The sequence below is a fragment of the Chelonia mydas genome, chromosome 3, assembly GCF_015237465.2.
Source record: "Chelonia mydas isolate rCheMyd1 chromosome 3, rCheMyd1.pri.v2, whole genome shotgun sequence".
Taxonomy (NCBI): domain Eukaryota; kingdom Metazoa; phylum Chordata; order Testudines; family Cheloniidae; genus Chelonia; species Chelonia mydas.
In genome coordinates, this window is record NC_057851.1 from 197,207,212 (window position 1) to 197,233,703 (window position 26,492).

General features: G+C 43.5%; 1 protein-coding gene across 3 annotated transcripts in view; it reads right to left on the reverse strand.

The window, feature by feature from the left end:
• Positions 1 to 1,093: 1,093 nt before the first annotated feature.
• Positions 1,094 to 26,492, reverse strand: part of SNX5 (sorting nexin 5) — a 37,683-nt gene continuing 12,284 nt past the window's right edge. For 2 of the 3 annotated variants that reach the window (XM_037896201.2, XM_043544103.1), the window contains exons 2-13: positions 17,944 to 18,048; positions 15,187 to 15,297; positions 14,392 to 14,513; positions 13,732 to 13,855; positions 12,078 to 12,173; positions 9,623 to 9,728; positions 9,459 to 9,534; positions 7,491 to 7,530; positions 7,322 to 7,408; positions 5,032 to 5,191; positions 2,786 to 2,871; positions 1,094 to 1,677 (exon numbers count right to left, since the gene is read on the reverse strand). In XM_037896201.2, the coding sequence (XP_037752129.1) occupies positions 1,627 to 1,677; positions 2,786 to 2,871; positions 5,032 to 5,191; positions 7,322 to 7,408; positions 7,491 to 7,530; positions 9,459 to 9,534; positions 9,623 to 9,728; positions 12,078 to 12,173; positions 13,732 to 13,855; positions 14,392 to 14,513; positions 15,187 to 15,297; positions 17,944 to 18,048 (1,164 nt within the window). In that variant the 3' untranslated portion in view covers positions 1,094 to 1,626. Of the gene's footprint in view, positions 1,678 to 2,184; positions 2,485 to 2,785; positions 2,872 to 5,031; positions 5,192 to 7,321; positions 7,409 to 7,490; positions 7,531 to 9,458; positions 9,535 to 9,622; positions 9,729 to 12,077; positions 12,174 to 13,731; positions 13,856 to 14,391; positions 14,514 to 15,186; positions 15,298 to 17,943; positions 18,049 to 26,492 lie in introns of all 3 variants that reach the window. The other variant, XR_006289980.1, reaches the window with a different exon arrangement.

Genomic DNA, 26,492 nt, shown 5'->3' on the forward strand with positions numbered 1-26,492 from the left:
TTAGATTCCACCCATCTTGGAAAGGTGAAAGGACTGATGCTGGATGGAGGCAGGGACACAAGAACAGGATGTAGCAACTGAGCAGGGGGAGGAGGAGTGTGGCTAGTTATATGATTACCAAACTGCTTTTTAGACAGGGCCACACACTTTTACTGCCCAGCTAAACTGATCCTGCTTAGGTCATGTGGTGACTGATTGATTTAAAGCTACTGGATTGGAACTCTTGAGACCTGGGTTCTCTTCCCATCTCTGCCACTTGCCTGTTGGAGGACAGTGGGCAAGGCGTATCATAGCTCCATGCCTTAGTTTCCCCATCTGTAAAATGGGGACAGTGATATTGCTCTTTTGTAAAGAGCACTTTGAGATCTGATGAAAAGCACTATACAAGCACAAAGTATACGGTGGAATAATGAAATTCAGCTGTTTACAGAAGGTTGTCCCACGAGAGATCCGTTTGCCTATGCTTGCACTAACAATAGCCAGTCCACCTGCCACCCTGAGCATACCAAAGATGTTAAGGAGTACTTGTGGCACCTTAGAGGCTAACAAATTTGAGCATAAGCGTAGCTCACGAAAGCTTATGCTCAAATAAATTTGTTAGTCTCTACGGTGCCACAAGTACTCCTTTTCTTTTTGCAGATACAGACTAACATGGCCGCTACTCTGAAACCTATCAAGATGTTGTATTTCTTTACGACAACCAACCTGAGCTCAGCTACCTGTTAGAGGAAAGGAAAGTGCCAGGATGCAAAAATACAGCAAGAAAGCAGATCTTCAAGGCAGGAGGTCAAGTCTACCAGCCATTTTAGTTCAAGAGTCTCAAAAAAACCCTTCAGGTTTCCTATTGGATTGCGTTGTGCAACTTTTTTAAAAATCTTAGTTTGTAAGAAGATAGATAATCAGACCGTAAGCAGCTGTACCAATTTCAGTCTTGTTGTTGCCTTCTAATTGCAACAATCTCAGGTTAGAATGATATTCAGTGTATAACAGCTTTTCATGATATGAAGACAATTTTCCCCTAAACTACTTGGGGGTTTAAATCCCATATACAAATGGGATATTATACAAGGCCATTTAGTTTATAGAAACACACTTCACAGTATTAGACATCTTTATTTTTGCTGAGTGTACAAATACTGAATGTAGTTATAGAAATCCAAAATACACTGTAGTAGAAATCTATGAAGTGGAATGTATTTTACCTTATAAAATTGCTTAAGAATGTACATAAGACCCTCCCAAATATGAACTTCTTTAACATGGTTTAGGTTAGAGACAGATTGCAATACCACCTTGATTTCATTCACGTGTCACCCTTGGAAAGAATTGCCCCTTTTTATCATTAGAAAACTGGTCAACATTCTGGAATCTAGTACTTGTACTTTTTGCTTACCTTGAGATATTAACTCTCAACAAGAAATTAGCTACATCCAAGTAATTCATATGCAATTCAGATTTCATTTCTACCATGGAAGCCAATACATTGGCATCAACATGGTTAAGTATTAGTCAAACAAAATGTTTGAAACAGTGTATTTATATATTTTAACCTAATGAAGTCAAGCTAAATATAAATTTTCCCATGGCTGTTGAGTGCAACTGATGCTGTTTTCACATTAAGGCGCTTTAGTTGTTCTTGAACAAGTCAATGCAGCTTTGCAGGAGAGAGACACTGTTCTGGAAGGGAAGACAGTTAATTCTGAGTGAGAAGCATGGGATCGAAAACAGGCACCAAATCAATTCTCACTCCAGAAACAAGTGAACTTAGCAGTTTTGATGTTCAGAAATGGAAAAGCTGAATTTTCTGTACTCTGTCTGAAAGCTACATTTAGTATCATCACTACAAAGACCACTAGAAGGATGCTAAAGTTGCACAGACAAGCAATCAAGTTAGGAAGTACCAAAAGTAAGGTTGCTTGTGCAATGTTAATTCTGCCCCTTGAAGTGTGCATATATAGTCCTTAATTATGAGATCGCATACTATCCTCCTCCACCCACAGGGCCCATCTCATTCAGTGCTCACTATAAAACAAGTATTTCCAAGATCTTCTGTGCAACTTGTGAGAGGAGGTACCATCCCCATTTTACAGCTGGGGAACTGAGGGGCAGGGAGATTCAAGGCCAGGATAGGCAAGTATCCACTAACTGTGGGTGCCTGAATGATTAATGCCCTACATGAGATACCTGCAGTCTGGTTATTCAGAGGTACTGAGCACTTGCAGCTCCCATGGACTATTTGGAGGTCTGAGTGCTGAGGTGTCTCAAGTTGGGCTCTCAGAAGATGAGGAACACAGTGGCCACCTCTGAATTTAAGCGATTGTGCAGCAGCACAGAGAGTCTGTGGAAGAGACCCAGGAGAACTGGGTCCTATCTTCTTCCTGTAGCATTCTCTACACCTTTCAATTACTCCAGCAAATGAGGCAGGGGTCCTTCAAGCAGCCTCATTATCTGCACTGGGTATTCAATACCCGAGCATCCTCCATCCTGCACACAGAATAAGGCAGAGGCCTGTTGCATACTAACTTTTTCAATCATGTAATTAAAGACTATCATACACAGGGGCCAAACCAATCTGGCTTTTCCTAGTTTTAGTACTTGACTCAAACTGAATTTTTAAAAAGGTTTAAAAATGTAATTTCTTAGCTTTACAAAGGAAAGAACAATCCTCCAATGTGCAACCAGAGTAAAAAGAAATTTCATCAGGGAAAAGGTTTGGCAGTTTACGTGTTCCCAAACATGGCGTTACAGCCATGCACTTTCTACATTAGGGAAAGAGCGCGCTTACCTTTGCATGCTTGATTTCCAGCTCAGCCATTTCAATTAGATTTTTACGAAAGGCTGCTATTCTCTTCCGCTTGAAGCTGATCAGTTCTACAAACACAGGAGGGTGGGAATATGAACATTAAATTCTGGGGAAGTGGGGAACATAAGGACTTGCCCTGTGCTCCCCACCCTCACTGCACACGGTATCAGTCTGCCAAACTCAGGGTTTTTATTGGCAAAGTTTACATTCTTATGGTTGCAAGTCAAGCCATCCTAGTGTGATTCAGACTACAAGCAGCATTCAGCACTCAGAACAAGTTTGCTACCCCTGCCTAGCTCCTCCTCTGAAGGATAGTGTCCCCAGGGAATTGAAGTTCTGGAGAGTAGACCCAAGGAATAGCCCTACAGCCTCCTGTTTCCTCCTAGAAGGAGAGTATAAAAGCAATAGAGTGGCACCTGTACAATAGCCCAGGGAGACTGACTCTAGGATTGTACCACAGGAGAAAGGGAGCTACCTCCATTTAAACCCTGCTTAACGTGGGGCTGACTCCACATGTAAGGAATCAGCAGAGGGAAAGTGCCGCTTACCTGATCTAGGAAGGTACTTGGAATGGCTGGCAGACAATGGGTCGCACCTCCTCTCTGCATGGAGGTAGGTCAGGCAAGAGGGACTACCCATTGCTGGACTGCCAGACATTCTAAAAGCACAAGAGAACCCACCATGAAGCATGGGGGCCCCCCCCAAACACAGCACCCACTGGACAGCGCTTCGTTCACCTCATCTGCTTATGTATTTGCATCCCTTCCCTCATCCCTTGCGTGCTTAGCCCTAGATTAAGCTGTCTGGAGTAGGAACCTAACATCTTTGCAGAACCCCTAGCATACACAAAAGATTGGGGAAATAAATGAAAGGATTACGTTAGAGAGACATTGACTAGATACTCTAGATAGTCCAGCAGAAAGGGGAGTCAACTGGTTTTTGCTTTAAGAAAAGCACACTACTCTAGAGTTAGGTACATACTCCTAAATAGCAGTGGCTGAATGCAAGGCGCAGTAGGTTATTAGAGTAGCCAGAGTTTTAGTCGTTCATGCTGCAGTACTACAGGAACTTTTATGCAAAGTTAGTACTTTGCAGAGTGCTTAGAGATCCTTAACCGGGTGGGAGGTAAATGCTGGATTTAAGTAATGATTTAATATGTAAAAAAATACAGCAGCACCAAGAGGTGAAGTGACAGCAAGTCAGAGGCAGATCTCCAAGTAGAACTGAGTTCAGTTCTCTGCTCGAGCTGCTAGATCACATCAGTGCTCTAGAGTTGCATCGTTATGCATCTTAACGTGTGCTCAGTTTGTGATGCATGTACTAAACTTGATTTTTATGAAAGTCAAGGCTTTTTTCCATCAGACTTCTTCAGAAGAGTCACTCCAGATGTGACATTTCAATCCTGTACTCCTGAGGTGGCATGTGCAGTTCTCTGACTGTATTATTTGGCTACAAGAGAAGCTGCAGTCATGTACATTTACGTTCTGGCCAACAGCATGTGCATTCCCAGATCTCTCCTGCCCTTGTGCAAAAGGGATACAGATGATCCCGTGAGGGTATGGCTGACCTGTAAGCTCTGCCCTAGAATGCCCCTCTTAGCCAGAAGAACAGCCTTGGGAGCAGGGATTGTTGGGACCAAGACCACTTTCCTCTTGCATGTTTTACTAGCGTGCTTGGACTCTGATCAGAAAAGTTTCACCTTGTTTTCCATTAGATACCTCTCACACCAGATGGCTATGACTCAAATAATGCTCTGAATGGACCACTGATCTACACCTATTCGGGCACCTTGACTTCGCATAGCTGAAGGGATTTAGTTCCAAAGTTACCCTTGGGGGGAGGGAGATAGCAAGAACAAAAAGCTTCAACCCAAAAGGAAAACAGGACCATAAAAGCAGCATAAGAATAGGCCCGTTCTTTCTTCAGTATTACAATGATCTGCTTAGTTTGAAGAACACCAGATGACTGAACGTTTAACTGAGGTCACCAATTATTAGAAAGGAATATTTCGGGATGCTGAGACTTGTCCATGTGGTGTAAAACTTGTTCACTTGACTATCTTACTCAGAAAGCCTGCTAGTCTAGCGAGAAGAGTGAGGAGAAATGGGACTTCTGAGCGAGCTGTGGACCAGTGCTCTGTGGAGTTACTATGGAGAAATTCCCCCTAAGAGGCCTTGGAAGGATGCAGAGGATCAATGGAATTTAGTGCGTGGTGATGATGTTTGCACCTTCCTTTGCAGACTCTGAAAGCTTCTCAAACTTCTGACAGCAGTCCTGCTGATGTGCTTCTGCCAGCCTGACATCTTTACTTTTCAGTCTAGCTTTGTCCAGGGCTTTGTTTGAATTTTCATAGTCCGCAAGACTCCGGGTACGTCTGTATAGGAGATCCTTTAACAAAAAATAAAAAGGAGTAGTCAGATGTTACTCTTATTTATATCAACAGTGTCTAGAGAAATTGGTTCTGGATTCTGTGCTTCGGTTACAGAGTAAGGCAAGCAATAAGCCTCACACAAACTGTACTTATAAGCCAGCAGAGCACTTATCCTACCTCTTTTTCTGCAAAGCACATAAAAGAGACTGAAAGTAGCTTTGCAGTTCAACAGCAGCTATTTATGGATGCCTACAACAGATGCTCCAGGAGAGTCACTTTACACTTATTTTAAAATGTTAAGCTACTGTCCCTCTCTCCTTCATCCTAAGGAATTTTATCCACATCTTCAGAACCTTGGGGTTGCCTTTCCTTCCTTACAAGCATCCATATCTTGGACAGAATTCTTCTGCTCAAGGAGGATTAGGCAGGACTTTCTGAAGCCATTAATGTCACTCCTTAAGCACCTAGAGATACACTAGCACTGTATTTAAACTAATCTAGAAATACTTTACAGAACAGAACGTTATTTTGTACAAAAGAATTGTTATAAGGCAACAACAATGCCCTGTAAAACTACAAAGGATACTGAGGCCACTGTTTGAGTGGCTAGAGTGTTTGAATTGCACTTCTCTGAATGAGCCAATGCAGTAACATTCATTATACTCCACACACACCATGGTACAAGCCTGACGCAAACCACCAGCTATACTAGGGTTTCTATCTTCTCCAGCCCAGTGTGGCACCCTCCTTCATAACATCACCTGTACGATCAGAATGGAACACTGACCAGCAATAAAGTTTGCTCTCGAAGGTACATGGAAGGTCCCACCATAAACCTGATCTAATGGAATCTGAACTCTACACCAAATCCATGACAAAGCAATGAGAAGTGGTAGGAGGCAGGTGCCATTTTTAATCTTAAACATGAAGGGTGTGGTTTTTGAAAGAACGCAGTGCTGAGTTAGTCTCTCCCCATTGAACTCTGTGGATTTACCATTACTTGAATGGGAGCAGGATTAGGACTACACTTAAGCACTTCTGAAAGTCCCACCCTAGAGCTTTATGGAAGTGGTGACAGCTCATGGTAGGTCTACACAGCAAAGAAACCCATGGTTGGCACAGGCCAGCCAATTCAGGCTCACAGGGCTCTTTTATTGCTGTGTAGGTTTCCAGCCCAAGTCTGGAAGTCAAGTTCTAGGACCCTCCCATCACAGAGGGTCCTAAAGCTTGGGCTCCAGCCCAAGCCTGGAAATCTACACAGCAATGAAAGAGCCCTGCAGCCTGAGCCCTGCATGCCCGCGTCAGCTAGCACAGGCCAGACAGAGGTTTTTCTTTGCTGTGTAGACATACCCTCAGGGGACTTAGAGCATAAAAACAGTCATACTGAATCAGACTAATGGTCCGTCGAGCCCAGTATCCTGTCTTTCGACAGTGGCCAATGCCAAATGCTTCCAAGGGAATGGATGGCAATCGAACGATCCATCCTGTTGTCCAGTCCCACCATGTGTCAGTCAAAAGCTTAGGGGAAGATTGTAACAGCCTTTTGTCATGAAAGCACACTGAATATCCAACCTGAGATTGTTGCAATTAAAGGCAAAAAACAAGACTCAAGTTGGCACAGCTGCTTATGGTCTGATCATCTTACAAACTAAGATTTTAAAAAAATGTTGCAAAACACAATCCAAAAGGAAATCTGAAGGATTTTTTTTTTGAGACAAACTAAAATGGCTGGTGGACTTGACCTCCTACCTTGAAGATCTGTTCTCTTACATTAAGTGGTTAAATAAAAGGGGGAGAGTTTTGACTTGTTGAGAGTCTCCCCATCTGACTGCAATTGCTAAACTACGTAAGCTGTCAGCTAGCAGCCCCTTGGTTTTGGAGGGAGGAGTGGCTTGTCAAGGGTCCCCTCACTTTGCTCTGAACTTCCCTACTCCATTCCTCTGGATTAAAGCCCAGAAAACATGCACAGCATGTCTATTTTTCCAGGCACAAGGGTGGGGACATGGGAGAGACTCAGGCTGTATTCCTTGTTGTGGGGTTTTTTGGGAAAAATACACGCACAAGCTCACGTGCTAAATAGCAAGTTAATAATTAAGTTACTAAGCTCAGTGAATAATACAGGACGAGCTTTAGCAGAAGTGGCTCACCTTTGCTGCTTCTATGTTGAGCATGTAGTACCTTAACAGTTCAGACAGCTTTAAGTCTTCGTCTGATGACACCCGACTCTCTACCTTCTACAGAAGAAAGGAGTAGATGGGAATGATGCAACAAGAGACAACAAAACCTAGATTTACAGCTCTTCAAAGAAGCTCTTACCCTCAGTTTTTCAAAGAGCTCAGCAACTTTCAACAAGTACCTAAAACGGAAAAGAAAAAAGCACAAAGGACAAAATCATTTTATTTATACTTCATGGAAATCTGTAATGTAGCACTTAAAGAACACAAGATTAGTTACCATTAGAGCAGAAACCTACACAAGTTTGTATACTGGTATAGGTGCAGGTTTAGACAAGTCCTTATTTGAATGAGGAAATTCGAGTACAGGTAAGAAAATGCATCAGGACTGAAAATGAAGACAGTGTGATAATATGGCAAGGAGCTTTTAGCTTTAACCTACTTATGAGAATCTACCCAAATTGTAAGCTTTGTTCCAATGGGCTTGTCTTTATGCTCTAGAGCCACAAAGAAGAGTTTAACAATGCTTACAGGACACCACTTTGAAGTGGATATTTTGCATTGCGCCACACTTACTTACACAAGTCATTCAGGCCTCGTAAACATAACTGTTCTCTCCCAGTAAAAGCTGGCCTGATAAATTAACAAATTGCTGACTTGCATTGAGAAAAGAGCCTCGGTATAGACAATTATAAGTCAGTGTTTGTCCAAACCCACAAATGCCCAATGAATGGTATCTGTGTATTCTGGGAAGATACTGATAGCTATCCCAGGCACCTTAACAGCATATAGGAAGTCTCACGTTGTGGCTGCTCCTCTAGATGTCTTAAGGACAATGTGCTCTAGTGCGATGTACTCAGGAGCTAGGAAGAAGGAAGACTGGCCAACCTGTTTACAGGTAGTCAGGCATCCCTTCCACACTAAAAATTCTGACATCACCAGAAGACAGTCATGTGTCAGACTACAGGCTCCAGGCAAAGGACATACATAGTTAGTTGCCACCATGAGTATTGGCCATGTGTGGACACATGCCACATTTACAGGCAAGCTTGTCATGCACAGGGTACAAACTTAGTTATGTTAGACAGGGCTTTTAACACATTTTGTATAATACATACAAAAGGGGAAATGACTGCGTAGGAAGGAGTACTGCAGAAAGGGATCTGGGGGTCATAGTGGATCACAAGGTATGAGTCAACACTGTTGAAAAGAAAAAACCCACCACACACAAACATCATTCTGGGATGTATTAGCAGGAGTACTGTAAGCAAGACACAAGTAATTCTTCCGCTCTACTCTGCTGATTAGGCTGCAACTGGAGTATTGTGTCCAGTTCTGGGTGCCACATTTCAGGAAAGACGTAGACAAATTGGAGAAAGTCCAGAAAAGAGCAACAGAAATGATTAAAGGTCTAGAAAACATGACCGATGAGGGAAGACTGAAAAAACTGGATTTGTTTAATCTGGAGAAGAGAAGACAGGGGACATAAGTTTTCAAGTACATAAAAAGTTGTTACAAGGAGGAGGGAGAAAAATTGTTCTTCTTAACTTCCAAGGATAGGACAAGAAGCAATGGGCTTAAATTGCAGCAAGGGTGGTGTAGGTTGGGCATTAGGAAAAAAAAAACTTCTTGTCAGAGTAGTTAAGCACTGGAATAGATTGCCTAGGGAGGCGATAGAATCGCCATCACTGGAGATTTTTAAGAGCAGATTGGACAAACACCTATCGGGGATGGTCTAGATAATACTTAATCCTGCCTTGAGTGCAGGGGACCGGCCTAGATGACCTCTCGAAGTCCCTTCCAGTTCTATGATTCTAGAAGGCTAAAACTTGGTCAGACATCCTATGCACCAAGAGTCCAAATCTGCTGGATTCAACTAGGATTCTATTTAAAAACATTAAGTGGAACTGGATATGCAGCTAAAAAGTTAAGTGTGCCATATTGATAGCACCATTAAAAAAACAGAAATAAAAACCACTAGAGATACTAATTACCAAGGAGGGGACCTCAGACAAAGCCAGGATTCAGTTTATTGTGTAACAATTACAATTAGAGTGCTGCACACAGAAGTCCAAGATCAGGTATTCACGGAATTAGTGGGTTTGCTTACTTTTTAGTGACTGTGGGCTCTTCTAAAGCCAGGTTGTTCAAGCAAGCTGAAGTGTGGATATAGTCATCTGCAACATCTGCAGGAACAAGGACAATGCTTTCAGTTTTGTCTCTAGTGACATACACGGAAATTACCTAGAAAAGGTCTGTATAAATAAAGTTCACTTTTATGGGATCTTGTCATCTTATCTGCTTTTGTGCATGCATCCTTGATTCTGTTGTAGTAGTTTACAAGAAAAATCTTCTCTTGCTCAAAGAAGTCATCCACCTCCTGAAAAGAGAATATGATCTGTTAGACCAATGGCACGGCTAGAGCAGGAGCATCTCCTTCATTTACCAATGAGTTCGGTAAGAGACTTTAAACCTTAGCCCCTATGTAGTGAATCTTGTCATTAAGTGTGGCTACACATTTCTAGCCTCCCCTTCATAGTATACAAAATGAAACCGCCAAAGCTGCTTAAAAAAGAAGTTTCCTTTTTATGCAGAAGTGATGAGGGACCCCCCCCTCCATTGTTTGCTCTCCCCCACCCTCACTCACTGGGCTGGGGTTCATGAGGGGGTGCAGGCTCTGGGCTGGGGGGTTCGCAGTGTGGGAGGGGGCTCTGGACTGAGCGTGTTGGGTGCAGGAGGGGGTGCAGGCTCTGGGAGGGGGCACAGGGCTGGGGTGCTACTTCCCCTGGGTGGCACTTTGGGTTGCTCCCTGCCTACCCCACGCTGCTCCTGGAAGGGGCTAAAGGGCCCCTGGCCCTGCCACTTTCTGCAGACACCTCCCCCAAAGCTCCCATTGGCTGGGAATGGGGAACTGTAGCTAATGGGAGCTGCAGGAGCAGCATGTGGAGACCCCTGCTTCCCTACCTCACCCACCAGGGCCTGTGCTGGCTGCTTCTAGGAGCAGCATGGGGCCACGGCAGGCAGGGAGTCTGCCTTAGCAGCAGCCCCACTGCACTGCCATGGCCAGAGCTCGTGACCAACTGGGAGAGTCCCCAGGATCGACCAGTTGATTGCAATCAATGGATTAGTGACCACTGTTCTAATGGAATGCAGCTACCATGAGAGGTTGTGTTGTGGCAGGGCAAACCTGTCCTTCAGGTACCAGCCATCATCCCCATGTAGAGTTTTGCAAACGAAGACTGGAAACTAATTTACCCATGGAAGACCAGGTCAACTTTGGTTTAGTCAGAAGCAGTGAGTCCAGGAGAACAGATTTCAGACCATCTTAATCAGAAAGAGCAGAGCAGATCCCTTCAGTGGAGCTTATTACAGTGAGCAAGAGGGGAGCACTTCCAAAGAACTTGTCAAACAGCACCACTGTGTCCTTTCCAGGACACATCTTCAGCTGGCAGTTCATACTGGTTCAAATCTCAGCCAGATCCCTAGATAGCTGGGAGGTGCTACATGCTTGTGATGTAAAGAGGCTCCAATTGATGCCCTCCATCTTGCTGCCATTGTAGGCCACTATTTATTATCTTGGGCGGGGGGGGGGGGGGCGTGTGTGTGTCTGTGTGTGTGATGCAACTGCTCAGAGTCAGCACTTGGAGAGGAGCAGGTGACCATCACAAGTCTGGCTGCACACACAGGAGAATCACTGAAGCTATCCCAATCATCCCACTAACCCTTGCTGTGTTTGAGGTGGGACATTATGATTCCATGGCAGGCTATATTTAATGTTGTGGAGAAGTCCAGCAATTTGAGTGCTTTTGAATGGCCTTTGGACAAGGCCAAAAGGAGAAGGAAAATCAGTGCCACCAACATCATTTGTTCCTGGTCTGAGACCAGACTGGTGAGGAGATTATCTGGCATCCTGGTAGTAGTTTATGGCAAATTGAAGGCAGAACTTGGAAAATTCTCTACTAGCTTTCTCTGGAGTTTAGATACTGGGCTGTAGCTAGAGATTGAGTTGAGTTACAGTGTAATACTTGCTGGTGTTCTTAAATCTGGGGAAAGAGGAGATTACCCTTCTCAAAGTACTAGCACTTCCTACAGCATGAATGGGTTGAATCAGAGAGGAAAGGAGTTCATACCAGTGCACAGTCCCTGGTACCATAATAGGCTGTCTTGTATGCAGGAAAGTTTTGCTGCAATGATTCCCAACAGCCCTTCAGTGGGGTGTACTGGTTTCTGGAGCTGAGTGGAGGCATTCCAGTACTATTAGATATGCAGACGTTTCAGCAGACCACCACATTTCTGCCCAAGAGTTAACTACTCATAGAGCAGTTTCTTTAGCAGGGTATTACTAGGTGACTCTTCACTGTGTACTGAAACTTTAGATATTTTGAGGGGGAAAAACAAAAACAAAAACCCTGACTCCTTAGATGCCCAATTGCAGTATTTAGATCCTTGGAGCCCAGGGATTTGTCGCTTTCATCCCCACCTTGCCAGTCACGTACTTCCTCTATGTAGGCAGGTTTTACCTATTCAGACACAATCAAGTGCTCTCAACTCTGCAACGGATTGGCTTAACTGATCCTTCAGACTGGATAGCAAATACGAGGTAGGTAAGTTATTGAGTATACTCTTGACAAAGTAGGTTTCTCCTAGCACCAGGAATAAAGCAATCCCACATAGTAGAAAGCAAGAGTGAAAAGGTATCAGATGGTTGTTGGAAGGGAGCAAATCTTACCTTCACGCCAGAGAAGAGGACTTCGTCAGCACTCTTCACCATACTTTTTAAAAAGCCACCAAACATTTCTTTTGTATTTTTTCTCCGAACGCTTAGCTAAAACACAACACAATAAGAGATTGTTTTAGGGGAGTAATCAGTAGTTCATTGACAAGCTTCAAGTTCAATATTGTATTGCTGTGGTCACTGCACCATACAAAGTGATGTTTGTACTGCACTAAGTTCTAGGTATATTTTAAAGTGATTGAATTGCAAGTTTCCTCTAGAATTCCTGTTTTCAAGTTGTAGCACCAAGAGGTCTTCTTGTAATGGAGACTATTGCTAGAAACATGGGAATTAAATTGGTCTTTGTGCTGAATTCATTTATGAACAAGGTGTTATAGCAGTCTTTTCCATAGCTGCAGGTGCATTCAAAATGCACCTTACTTCAATAGCTTGTATTTAAACCCCTCCAAATAAAGAGGGAATATACAAAGCAGAGATGCTATATAATGGGCATGTTACACAGGAGCCCCTACAGCTGGAGAAAGACATAGGGTTTGAGGTGCACAGGCTTTTCTGAAGCTGAATTTTATCAGGGTAGATAAAAATATTTTTTTAAATTTAAAGTACATTTTTCTTTAAAAATAATCCTATTTAAAATTAGTTCTGAATTATGATAACCTATGTTAAGACCTATAATTACTGTAATGTTTAAAACCAAGAATATTTGAGAAGTATGTTTGCTGCTGAAGTCTCAAAGGAAGTCACTGGCTAAGCACCTGGAATCAGTTTGTTAAAGGGCTAAACCAGCTTAACAGTAGCCTCTCCTACAGGTGCAAGAGATTATTTTCTTCATTTTTGTGTATTCAACCAGTTTGATTCAATTACTAGTTTATTCAAAGTGTAGAAACCAAGTGGGGGTTGAAAGCTTGTTCCCCCACCTCCCAATCTATAAAAAAAAACACACCTGAGTATGGGAACAAGATCTACAAGTTCTAAAATCTTTAAGGACATGACAACCAGAAAGTCAAGTCAATTTCCTAACTACAGTGAATGCTTGCTTGAATAAGTTTATCAAAATGTTCTTAAATTTAAGACTTGCTTACTTCTTACATATTCAGAACATTTAAGGCTTTTATTTGAAGCTTTTTTAAATGCTGTTTATGCATTTTAAATCAAATTCCAAATTTCCATCTAAATGTAGTTTGACAAATCATGATCTAATGCATCCTCCCAGCTAGCAAAAAGTAGTACCAAATTATACCACCCATAAGAATCAGCCTCTTTTGGAAGATAATTGAGAGGTACACACGCAAAACAAGAATTAAATCAATATTTCCCATTTGCTGATTTAAGTCCTGATTTAAAGTCAGTGTTTAAGTCAATCAAGCCTGGTTTGTATGTCACACCTTATATTTTGAGGCAATGAGATTTCTGTCATGAATACTGACAAAAAAAGCTTTGAGTGAAATGGATTTTAGCCCTATGCTATTCTTGAGAAGTTGGTTGAGCAATCCTACATGGATAACAGTATAAACACTATGTAGGATTGTGTGTTTAAATGATCACTTGTGTTACAACTACAGCAAATTCTAAATGAGTTCATAGAAACTGACTGCATTCTTAACATCCTGTCCCAGAAGTGCAGAGGAAATGGAGGAAGATTCCTTACATCCTGGTCATACTCTAGGAAAACTTGAAAGTTGCGATCTTTGTTGAGCACAGGATGAGAAGAAAGTCGCTGAAGGAAAACTTCATGTGATGACACGGTCTTCTTAAAGACAGCAAGGTATTCACTGGAAGACCAAGGGGGGGAATCAAATCTCAAAGTTAAGCACTGAAGACGACGTGTAGTCTTTACTGTCTACTTCACTGCATAAAGTGTTGCTCTCACAAAAATAATTTTATTTAATGCTTCATGTTTTGGCCTAGTGCTTCTGAACAAGCATTCCTGTCTCCACCTGGCTGTTTCCAGTATATTTTAGAATTCACACAGTGATGGCCAAAAGACGTTTTATGAAGGTTAGACACACAAGCTGGGTGGTATAATCTTTTTATTGGACCATTCTGTTGGTGAGAGACAAGCTTTCGAGCTACACAGAGCTCTTCTTCGGGCTGGAAAAGGTACTAAGGTTGTTATGCATTTATATGGTTTATCTAACCAAGTCCAAGACTTTCTAGAAACACAGAGACATGGATTAAAGGCGTTATGGTGAAATTGCACCAACCGTTTTTAAAATAAGGTTCTGGCTTGAGGTGTTACTATGAAAGTAGATCCTCCATCAAGATGCAGAACTGACTTTGGTTTATACACACAACTACACATACTTACGCTTCTAGTTCTTGCTTCATTTTTGAAAATTCCTCTTTTGTCATAGAGACTTCTCCTTCCCCAAGTTTCTGCATCTTCTCTCTGGGACCATCAAAGTCAGGCTTGGAAGGCGCTGGAGGTATCTAGTCAATATAAAATAAACTATTAGTTGCAAGTGCCTATCACTCTGTAGTGAAAGTTCCTGGAGTCTCCATAGCTACCTTGTAAACTAATGTACTGCTGCTCTTTTTACCCAGGTTGTGTGTAGTGCAGTTTGTGGATGCAATGGGGCTCATTCAGAGTGCTCACAAATCCTGTGTCACAGGATGGGGAGACATGGGCCTGTATTTCTGTATTGCCTCTTGGCCCGTTTACCCCATCATCTGCATGACTCCTGGAGAAGCTGTACTAATGGAGGTTCTCCACCAGCTGCTACCCTCAGACTCTACACTGAGGTGTCACGTTCTCAAAAGTCCTCGAAGCAGGGCAACCAATGGCTCTCTCTCTAGAAGGGTTTCTACAGGATAAGGAATGATACCAACATGGGACAAATACACTCTGCAGTACCTGCAGGATTCCCATACTGTGAGCTTACAAGAGTGGAGGGCAGGGTATGGCCCCATGTTTTCAGACAGTTCAGGGAAGATAAAAGCAAAGCTATGTTACAACCACATTGAGTCTGCATAGTTAACATCCAAGACAGAAAATGCTAGCAGTATTTACTTTAGCAGGGTTAGCAGCCTTACTAATTTCCTTTTAGGTGCACCACATTAGATTTTCCCATTATAAAATTCAATCCTAAACAAAAACACTTACAATAAATCCTGCATACTCTTCAGTTTCAGCAAGCGTATCATGTAGCCACACAAAGTCTTCATGCTGCCTCGTAACTGAAAACTCTGGGCTTTGAAAAGTTGGCAGTGTAGTCTGGAAGACAAGAGATTCAGAAGTCCTACTGTTTCAAAAGCTAGTGCTTTTAGAAGCAGTTTTGTTCATTAGTTTCCATAGCAAGCCCTTTTGACTAGTAAACGCCACACCTAATTGCCTTTTCTAGTGTTGGCTAGTGCTCAGTTAAGGTGAGCCTTCTTTGCATCTCCCCCTTAGCAGTGACACGATCATTGTAGGAACAGGATATTCAAGTGTGCCATACCACTTTAGAGGACCAGAATTAATGATACCTAGTTCTTACATAGTGCTTTCAGCAGAGATTGAAAACTTTACAAAAATGAGGCAGCTATTATCCCCATTTTACAGATAAGAAAACAGAGGCATGGGGAGGTTAATTTCCATCCACTACTGCTTAGCAAAGCTAAGAGTGGCAGTATTGATCTGTCTGAAGACAGAAGACGACAACAACCACCACCCTGCATCAGTTACTTGGTTTCCATTTCGACAGTTCTCTTCCCCTTCCTAAGGTGTAAAAAGTATAAATAGGCAGGACAAAAGAGAATTTGAAGAGCAATTAGCAAAAGAGGCACATTAAAAAACCCAGCAAAAAAATTTAAGTACATCAGAAGCAGGAAGCCTGCCAAACAATCAGTGGGCCCACTGGACAATCAAGGTGCTAAAGAAAAATAAGGCCATTGTAGAGAAGTTAAGTGAATTTTGACTAACTTGTCTCTGCAGAGGATGTGAGGGAGATTCCCACACCTGAGCCATTCTTTTTACATGACAAATGTGAGGAACCATCTAAGATTGATGTGTCACTAGAGATGGTTTTGGATAAATTAAACAGTAATAAGTCACCAGGACCAGATGGGATTCATCCAAAAGTTCTGAAGAAACTCAAATATGAAATTATAGAACTAACAACTGTGGTATATAACCTATTGATTAAATAAGCTTCTGTAACAGATGACTGGGGGACAGTCAACACTAATTTTTTTTTTTTTTTTTAAATATGAAGGCTCCAGAGGCAATCCTGGCAGTTACAGCCAGTAAGCATAATTTCAGTACCAGGCAAACTGGTTGAATAGTAAAGAAGAATTATCAGACACACATGAACACAACTTGAGAGAGTCAACATGGCTTTTGTAAAGGGAAATGCCCCACCAATCTACTAGAATTCCGGGGGGGAGGAGAAGAAGAAGAGAGGAAGGAGGGAGAGAGTAACAAAACATGTGGACAAGGGCGATCCAGTAGATGCAATGTACTTGGACTTTCAGAAAGCCTTTGACAAGGTTCCAAACCAAAGACTCTTAAGCAAAGTAAGCAGTTATGAATAAGAGGGGAAGGTCTTCTCATGGATCAGTAACAGGCTGAAAGATAGGAAACAACGGGTAGGAATAAATGGTCAGATTTCAGTACAGAGACGGGTAAATAGCTGGATCCCCATGAATCTGTACTGGGACCAATGTTGTTTACAGTATTCATAAATGATCTGAAAACAGTAGGAAACAATGCGATGGCAAAAATTTACAGATGACAACTACTCAAGATAGTTAAGTCCACAGCAGACTGCAAAGAGTTAAAGGAATCTCACAAACCTGTAACTAGGCAACAAAATTGAAGAAGAAATTCAATGTTAATACATGCAAAGTAATGCACATTGGAGAACATAATCCCAACTATACATACACAATGATGGGGTCTAAATTATCTGTTTCTACTCAGAAAAGACCTTGGAGTCATTGTAGATAGCTCTCTGCAAACATCTGCTCAGCGTGCGGCAGCAGTCAAAAGAACTAACAGAATGATAGGAACCATAAGGAAAGGGACAGATAATGATCAGAAAAATCATAATGCCACTATATAAACCCATGGCATCCCCGAATACTGCATGCAGTTCTGGTTGCCCGATTTCCAAAGAGATGTATTAGAATTGGAAGAGGTACAGAGAAGGGCAACAAAAATGATTAAGGATATAGAAAAGCCTCCATACAAGGAAAGAGTAATAAAACTGGGACTTTTCAGCTCGGAAAAGGGGAGACAGGATAGAGGTCTACAAAATCATGACTGGTGTGGAGAAAGAAAATAAGTGTTATTTACCCCTTCACATAAGAGGTCACCTAATGAAATTAATAGGCAGCACATTTAAACAAACAAAAGGAAGTGCTCCTTCACATAATGCACAGTCAACCTGCGGAACTAGTTTCCAGGGGATGTTGTGAAGGCCAAAAGTATAACCAGGTCCAAAAAGAGACTTTGATGGATCTATCCTCTATGAACTTATCTATGGCTATTTGCCAGGATGGTCAGGGATGCAGCCCCATGCTCTGGACTGCCCTTAAGTCTGACTGCCAAAAGCTGGGAGTGGACAACAGGGCATGGATCACGCAATTGCCTCGTTCTGTTTGTTCACTCTGAAGCACCTGGCACTGGCCACCACTGGAAGATAGGATACTGTGCTGGATGGACTATTTGGTCTGATCCAGTATGGCTGTTATGTTTAAGCCCTGCAGTTTTTTGGGTTTTTTTTTTTTTTTTTTTTTATTAAAGGAAAGCCTAAAATCTAGGAGTTAATGGTGTAGACCCATTTGACAACAGGATAAGGGTCCTACTTGCCTCATTCAAGTGGATTTTAAGACTGCATGTGTGTATATTAACCACCTTCCCCTTTTACCATGAACTTACCTTAGTATGTACAGTGAACTTTACTTTGTCTTTTTCACTCAGGGCATCTGGGATGTCAATTTGGAGGGAAGGATCAATATTTAGATCCACAGACACAGCCCTCACCTGAAACACAAGTTAAAGTATTTAAGTCAGAAGTTAAGATTAATCTGGTCTTGCCAGTAGTCTAAAATTGATAAAGACAGTGCACAACCAGAAATTCTTAATACCTTGAAAATGTCTCAAGATTTGAATCTGATGTGTCATGGTCATATTTAACTGTATGCTTTAGCTGAAGGGATGCAAAAGAACCACAAGTCTTCCCCCACTCTAAACACATAGGAAGAAGCTTTTGAACTTGGAGTTAAGTTTAAACAGACATAATCAGTAGCCTTTTGAAGAGTCCTTTAAGGTACCTGTAAAGGGTTTTCAGAAGCCTGGTTTCTGCCTTGTATCTATAAAATAAAACGCCGTTTTCAAGTTTTCCCTGCTTGTTTATCAGGAACAAAGTCTGTTCTTCCTAGATTTTGTTGGGGGTCTTGGGGCAGGGACAGAGGCACACACCAGCACCACAGATGTTTGTTAAGGTCTTGCACTTTTAAAGTCAGGGGAGTTGAAGCTTAGAGACATTGTTTCTTTCAATATTCAACCACCAGTAAGTTTTTGTAACTACATCTTTAAAAGAGCAAGTAATTAGAAGCACCTTCCACCACTGCTCGGTTTCTAGTCTTAGGATGTCAATTTACTAGTTTTCTGGTCACTGTAGAGTCTGCAAACACAGACAAGACTTTAAATCAAAAACAAGCTGAAAAAACTGAACATCAAGGGTCTTTGCAGGTTATCAGCGTGTAAATTAAGGCACAACTCCAGTTGTACTTTTAGAGCTCACTTTTTAAAAATGGGGTAGTTTAATTATTAAATTGGACTTTGGAAGACTGGGAGATCCAAAGTTAAGGTTCTATTTAAAATGCAGATGTTTGGGGGTATAGACGTCAGATAACTAACTCTGCCCCATACTAGCACACTTCCCCATCTTTCCAACCTGCAGTCCTTTTGGTCACGACTTTTCCTTTAAATTTCAGTTTAGAGTCTTCAGCTCATTTGTGAGCATCCTTCATTCAGATAACACATACTACCTGTACCATTTACCATAAGCTACAATAAGTATGGAGTACAGAAGTCAGTTTCTTCTTCCTGCCACCCTTCTCATACCACAAAAGCACCCCCTTCAGCTGCTCAGCCTCACACTTCCCATCCATTGAGCCATTTCCCCCACTGCTTACTCAAACAAATCCTTCTCCAACCCCAGCTCCAAATAAAAAAAAAAAAAAAAAATTAAGAGATTTAAGTCTGGTAACTAACCCAATATGTGCTTCCCACCATTCTGCTTGTATCTTTTTGCCTGCTCTTTGCAGAGGTTTTGTTTGCCTTTCTGAGGCTATGTCTACACTGGCAATTGAACGACAAGCTTGTCTCTCAGATGTCCCCCCCCCCCCCCCCGAAAGACAAAAGTTTTGCTACAACAAGCAGCAGCGTGAACAGTGTGTTGTCAGCAGGAGCACGCTCCTGCCAACAACGCAAATGTTGCTCATTGGGGGGCAGTTGAAGTTTGTTAGCACAAGAGTCAAACAAACAGCAGCTATGCGGCATGACTTCGTGGCACAGCTGTAGCAACACAGCCATGTTACTAAAAGGCTATGTCTACATGACACAGCTAAATTGTAAAGCAGGGAATACACCTGCAGTGTGGTCATACCATTGAGCACATGGCCCATCCCACCATTCAAATCCTAATTAGCACTTAACTGCACCACTGCAAAATATGGTTCCGGTCTCTACATGAAGAGTAGAGTTCATATGTAATTCTACAGCCACCACCTTTCAAGTCAGAGGCAGTGGGCTCTGCTCTAGGATGAGACTGAAGTTTATAGGCCAAGCTGTATGGAAATATGGAGAGCCAATTATACAAGTCTTTCCAAAAAGACTTTGACCCCCACTTCCATAAATATTGTACATGAGGACTGGGATGCAACCGATTTCAGGTAGTTTTGTTTTGGCAACAACTTCCCTTAGTTCTGCAGAGAATAGCGTCTCCATGAAGATGAGTTTGAAGTCTTACAACAAGATTCATACACAAATTTAAAGGTGCATCAGTTTGATCATTAGAGCCAGGAACAGGTGGCCAGCCAAGAGATGCAGGAAGTATTATAGCACCTCAATTTAAGCTTGCTTTCAGAACACCCTGCACTGAGCTCTCAGATTCGGCTAGTTCCATCATGTTTTAGATAGCAGGCTGATGAAATGTGCTTTGGGTGCTAAAGGTAACTGAGAGGAACGGGCTGTTTGGGCTCCTCTGCTTCTTCACAACTTAAGAAAACCTTCATATTATTTGAATTGCCCTCCCCCTCACTGTTACAAATTCAGACCTTGCTGTCTACCCTGGAAGACAATTGCTAACTGGAAGTCTGGCAGGTTTCTATCACCGCAAGTACCATTAGGAGTGGAAGCAAGGGGTGAGGATGTGATTTTATAGTCCTAGAACTGGTTACATCTATTTAACTGACCATTTGGAGGAATGATCTATTAGATTCAACAACCCCCAAATCCTTTAATTAAGGGCTAAGAGTGCTCCAAGAATATTTTGAGTCAGAGCATCAACAGAACAGGAGAGGACAAACTTCACCCTCCAGATGTTTTACAATTTGTGGCTTTTTTGTAGTTAAGTCAAGACTCAGGCCTGTACCATACACCCTGCAGCAGCAAAGGAAGAAGTAAAGCTAGTTTTTCCTCCTTTCCAGGACACTTTCCCATTTCCATGTAATGTTTCAGCACCAAGCACCATTTTAGTTGTAGCACGTGCCAATTTGCTAAGCCGCCGAATCGCCAACTCAGCTGGTAAAGCAGTGGGCTGTACATGCTGGATTCCTACGGTCCTAATCTCAGACATTCTTTGAAAGGACAAAGCCCAAGCTTTCCCACTCAAAAAACAGATTAATCTTCAGAACTTCTCCCCACACTGCACACCAAGAAGCAACAGAAAGAGGCCAGATTAGTTTGCAGGGACTGGAACAATTCAGTATTCTTCCCCCCCTCCCCCACACACACTTTAAGGCTTCCTCAGGCGTGAGGTTCTGTGTTTCTCTTTTTTTAAAGAGACACACACAAAAGCAAGTTTCCTTCTGCTTAGCCTAGGTTGTTGGGGTTTTTTTTGTCAACTTAGGCTCAGCAAGCAGATCATGGAAATACTCTATGCCAGGACAAACAGGAATAGCACATTCCTGCAGTAGCTTTTCGCTGGGATCAGAGGTTACAGATGCTTATACTTTGAGGCGAAAGTTCCTGCAGGCAAGTGGGACAAATGTTATTAGCCAGCTGTAGTAATCATTTGTAGTTCAGTAACATCTCAGGGCCTCAGCCTAACCAAATTTGGGCCCCTGCTTTGGTACAGACTACCACAGAGTCCCTGGCCTCAGAGTTTACAATCTAATTAGATATAACAGAAGTATTCCCACTTGTAGACCTTGGAAAACTGTGCCAGAGAGGTTAAGTGACTTACCCAAGGTCACACCACAGGAAGTTTGTGGCAGAGCTGGAACTTTAACCCAGCTACTTAGCTACAAGACTATCCTTTAAAAAGTAGGATTCTGAATAGATCATCCCCAGGAAAGAACGCAACACTCGAACACTGTAGCAGTTTTGTAGCAGATGCTCTTCCAGATGTTCTTGACTTCTACCCACAATGCACTAGAGAGAGTTGAAGAGGCGACCTGACAGTGTCCTGTCAGTTCTACTGACCAAACACCCAAAATCCAGATGCTGTGAGCAGGGGAGGCCACAGGTCATCACCTACTCCAGCCCCTACTCAGCCAGAGTCTCCTCCTACCTTCATTGGGCAGCTGCAGCTCCAGCCCCATCTCTGCAGGCAAGTCCCTCCTGACCTGGGTGGGGAGGAGGGGAGAGAAAGCAGCAAACCACAGTGGGGAGGGGTGTAAGGAGTGGATAGGGGTGGGGCCTCAGGGAGAGAAGCAGGGCAGGGGAGGTTCCAGCACTCCTGCTGGAACATCTGGGTTTTTAAATATTACCAAATTGGTAAACCCTAGCACTTTCCCTGCCTCTCATTTTGTAGAATAGCAAGGAAGGAGTATTAGTCACCTTGCCTTACCATGCCCTTTTAGAAATGGAAGGATAAAAAGGTTATCAGCCATTATGCAGCAAAACACCCAAGGGCTCAGTGCCCCATAAAGCCAACCCATATGGAAGTCAGACCATTTCACTTCTGTAATAGGTCAGAAGACAGTTTATTTTAAAAGCCAGACAAATAAATTTGTTTTTCCCTGAACGCATTTGCTGCCTGCAGGACATGAATGAGTTGTAGGAGATGTGTTTTAAGGTCCCCATTCTTATTTTTTCAGGCTAATCTGTTGAGTGCCTGGCTCCAAGCCATTTATAGGTACAGTCTACATAAGATGTAGTACTCTAAGAATGGTTTGGTTCCCCCCAGTAGCACCCTGCTACCGTCAAGTGCTCCAACACATGATCTAGATCAGTGGTTCTCAAACTTTTGTGCTGGTGACCCCTTTCACATAGCATGCCTCCAGATGCAACCCCCCACCCTTAAATATATAAAGTGTTTTTAATTTATAACACCACTATAAATGCTGGAGGCAAAGCGGAGTTTGGGGTGGAGGCTGACAGCTCGCGGCCCCCCCATGTAATAACCTTGTGACCCCCTGAGGGGTCCCAACCCCCAGTTTGAGAACCCCGGTCTAGATACTGTTTGGCTTAAATTTGCCTTCGACAACTGAGTACCAGGAGTCTGAACTGTTGTATTGTCAACATAGGACGACTACTTGCCCTAATGTCCCTGAGTGCACTAGTGGTCTTTTCAAATCTTCCAAAATTGACAGTTTCTAAGAGCTGCTTTGAACCAGAGGAAGCTGCAACTGAAATTGTTTGAGAGCACCACTGTTGACATAGGGGTAAGTCAATGGTTCAGAACACAAATCTGCATAGCAAGTGTGGACACAGAAAACTGTTCATGCTTAATCTGGTTCAAACTGGAGCAGCTGAAGCCTCTAACAATGAGAGGTTTTGACCAAGATCTGCTTAAGTAGTTCCTGTCAGGCGTGGTCAGTTTAACGAAGTCGGACCACAGCACAGCTGTCAATCTTGTTAACTGAACCAGGGCTCAGTGCAGTTCTGCTGCATATGGAGAGAAGGACAAGCTGTTCCACATTAGCTAAACAATGCAAGTTAAACAGGATTAACAGTTTCATTTCAGGTTTCAGAGTAACAGCCGTGTTAGTCTGTATTCGCAAAAAGAAAAAGGAGTACTTGTGGCACCTTAGAGACTAACCAATTTATTTGAGCATTTAATGCATTTAATGCTCAAATAAATTGGTTAGTCTCTAAGGTGCCACAAGTACTCCTTTTTCTAGTTTCATTTCAGTTACTAGCAAGGTATTTTAGGAGCAGACTTCAAGGTGCATACTGCGATTTTTAAGAGCTTACTCTTTTTGACATTCCTTATCTCCGCTGTCCAAACAGGATTGACAGGCAAAACAATACAAACTGCTGAGTCTGTGAAGAGTGTGATAAGCCAAAGGAAGCAACTTCCTTTCAGCTAGTTTTCAAGGAAAGTGTTGCACAACCCAGCCAGTCCTACAGTTGTGAGCTGTCATTTTAGATTTTGTAGAGAAAAAAGTTGCAGTGCCAAGAGGAGGTCACAAATAGCCTTTGCATTAGTTGGTGACTAGAGAACATTTGCAACATATGACTCACTGTTGCACTACAGCGAACAAGAGAAGTGCAGGGATCCAAAAGAGGCTGCGGAAAAAGGGTAATGAATCCAAGCGATCAGTCACTTTAGCATCTTGACTAAAGCCTACGTGTCAAACTTTTGCTGATGGTTCATTCCAAATAAAAAGCTAGTTTAGTGTCACTAAGATAAGCTATTTTAACTTAACCAGTTTCTCTATAGTATAGAGACTGAAGAAAGCTTTACAGAAAGAAAAGTCTAGCAGATGTTATCTACAGCTGGCTCATTCCACTGGGCACAGACACATTCCAGGTGCATGTAATCCTGTGCTAATGAGCCACATGCAGTGATGAGCTGCCAAAATCTTAACCAGTTCCCTCCTCACCCCACAAGAGGGTCATTGCCCACCCCGGGCCCCGAGGACTCCTGCCCCATCCAACCCCTGCCCCTGTCCCCTAACTGCCCCCAGAACCGGGCAGGAGAGTCTCATGGGCCACCATAGTGGATGCCCACCCACCCCTAAGAGCCAGAGGGACCTGCCAGGGGGCAAGGTGGGGAGTCCCGGCAGTGCTTACCGGGAGCAGCTCCCAGGAAGCACCCAGCAGGTCCCTCTGGCTCCTAGGAGTGGGGGAAGCATAGCTGGGGGGGAGCAGCCACTCCCCCCACTGATCACATCAAAAGTAGCGCCTTAGGCGCAGACTCCGTGGGTGCTCAGGGGCTGGAGCACCCACAGGGAAAATTTGGTGGGTGCACAGCACCCACAGGCAGCTCCCTGCCCGGCCCCAGCTCACCTCCACTCCGGCCTCCGCCCCGAACATGCTGCCCCACTCTGCTTCTCCACGCCCCCACCCTGGCTTCCTGCGATTCAGCTGTTTGGTGGGAAGCCTGGCAGGGCTAAGAAGCAGGCAGCAGCTTCCAACTCAGGCCAGTGGTGGTGGAGGTGAGCTGGGGTGGGGAGTGGTTCCCCTGTGCCCCCCCCGCCCCGGGTTACCTGCTGCAGCATGGGCAGCCCTTCTTGCCCCCCCCCCACCTCCAAAGGCCTGAGTTCGAAGCCACCGCCTGCTTCTCAGCCCACCCTGGCTTCCCATGCAAACAGCTGATTTGCAGGAAGGTGGGGGGGGGCGCAGAGAAGCAGAGCGGGGCAGCGCGTTCGGGGAGGGGCTGGAGGCAGAGCAGAAGTGAGCTGGGGCCAGGCATGGGGTGGGGAGCTGCCAGTGGGTGCTCTGCACCCACCAGATTTTCCCCTTGGATGCTCCAGGGCTGGAGCACCCATGGAGTTGGTGCCTAAGGCGCCACTTTTGGCCGGTTAAATTTAGAAGCCCTTTTAGAACCAGTTGTCCTTCACGGAACAACCGGTTCTAAAAGGGCTTCTAAATTTAACAACTGGTTCTAGCGAACCGGTGTGAACCAGCTCTGGCTCACCACTGGCCACATGCCTTGATCTCTGAACCAGATATGCTCACAGTGCTACTGGCAACTTAAAGATAGTCTGCACTAGACTTTTGTAGGTTCCCCTCCCACCCCTGCGTTGGTGCAGTTAGCTGCAGCAGCACTAATGCAGACTGGAGCTTACTAGGAGGTCTGCAGTAATGTTGCTACTGCTGGTCACACCCTTGTAGCTGCACGGGCACAGAAAGGCTTACACGCATTTTCCTAGCACAGACAGGGCTATGGAGGGGAGGTGACTGGACAAAGATCTGCATGTGAAAATACAGGCAGACCTACATTTTTCAGTACTCCACTTTATTTCAGTGAGCAACAGGAGGCTGAGATTCAGCCTGGGGGCAGGGAATAGTATGAAGGTTGTTTTTCTCTTAGGTTCTAGAGCCAGCTAGTTATTGTCTCCTTCAAAAAAAGGGATGTGAAGACACCCATGCACTTTTTGAAGTCCGCCTGGGGTTGCACGCTTGATCTCTGTACTGTAATCAAATCCCACGGAGTTCCTTCCTGTAGCTGTGCAACTGGTTGCTCCTAGCCTGTCATAGCCCTTCATGTAGCTTATGTCTGAAGAAAAGCTACCGCCCCACCCAGGTTGGGGGAACAGATTTTTCCTTCCGAAGTAAAAAGAATTCAAATACATGTGATTTGCGCTGGAGTCTAATTAAGCTGGCCCTCTTTGCCCTTGAAGCCCCAGCTAACAATGCAGAATGGGGAGCCTTTAACTTTATACTAGTCTTAACGGAGGAGGAAGTTGCTATTCAATTGCTGAGACCAAGTCTGAACTTCCATTCAAAGCCTTCTTCTCTTCCTTCCTGCCCCGACTTGTGACTGGAGTAATCAATGCATTTGTAAAAATGGGTATTGTGATCCCCCCATAAATCTGATCAAACTTTTGGGGTTTTTTTGTTAAAAAGCAACTAGTATCTTCCCCACCCCCACAAGAGCAGACCTCTCAAGCAGCCAAGGCCCACATGTGGATCATGATGTGTGAAACTCATAATAGGGACAAAAATAAATACAGCAAGTTTTAAATCTTGTGTTTGTGCAGGGCCTAGTACAGCTGGGCCTTGGTCTATCACTGGGTGCTCTTCCTGGCCTCTACTGCAATACTAATAAAATGCTGTGGGATTCCTTCCTTTAGTACAATGGCTCCTATAGAATTATGGAATTGAGGTTATTTCTGACAGTCAGCTTAAGAGTAGGAGATACCTACATACATGACATGTGCTAACTTTGGAACTAAATGGAGCGACACTCATCTTGGACATCCCACTGTCTTTCAGCCCACAACCTCCCAGCTGTGGGAGGCTTTGTGGACACTCAATGTCGGTCAGCACAGCCAACTTCCTAGAAACCAGAAACTTCATCCTTA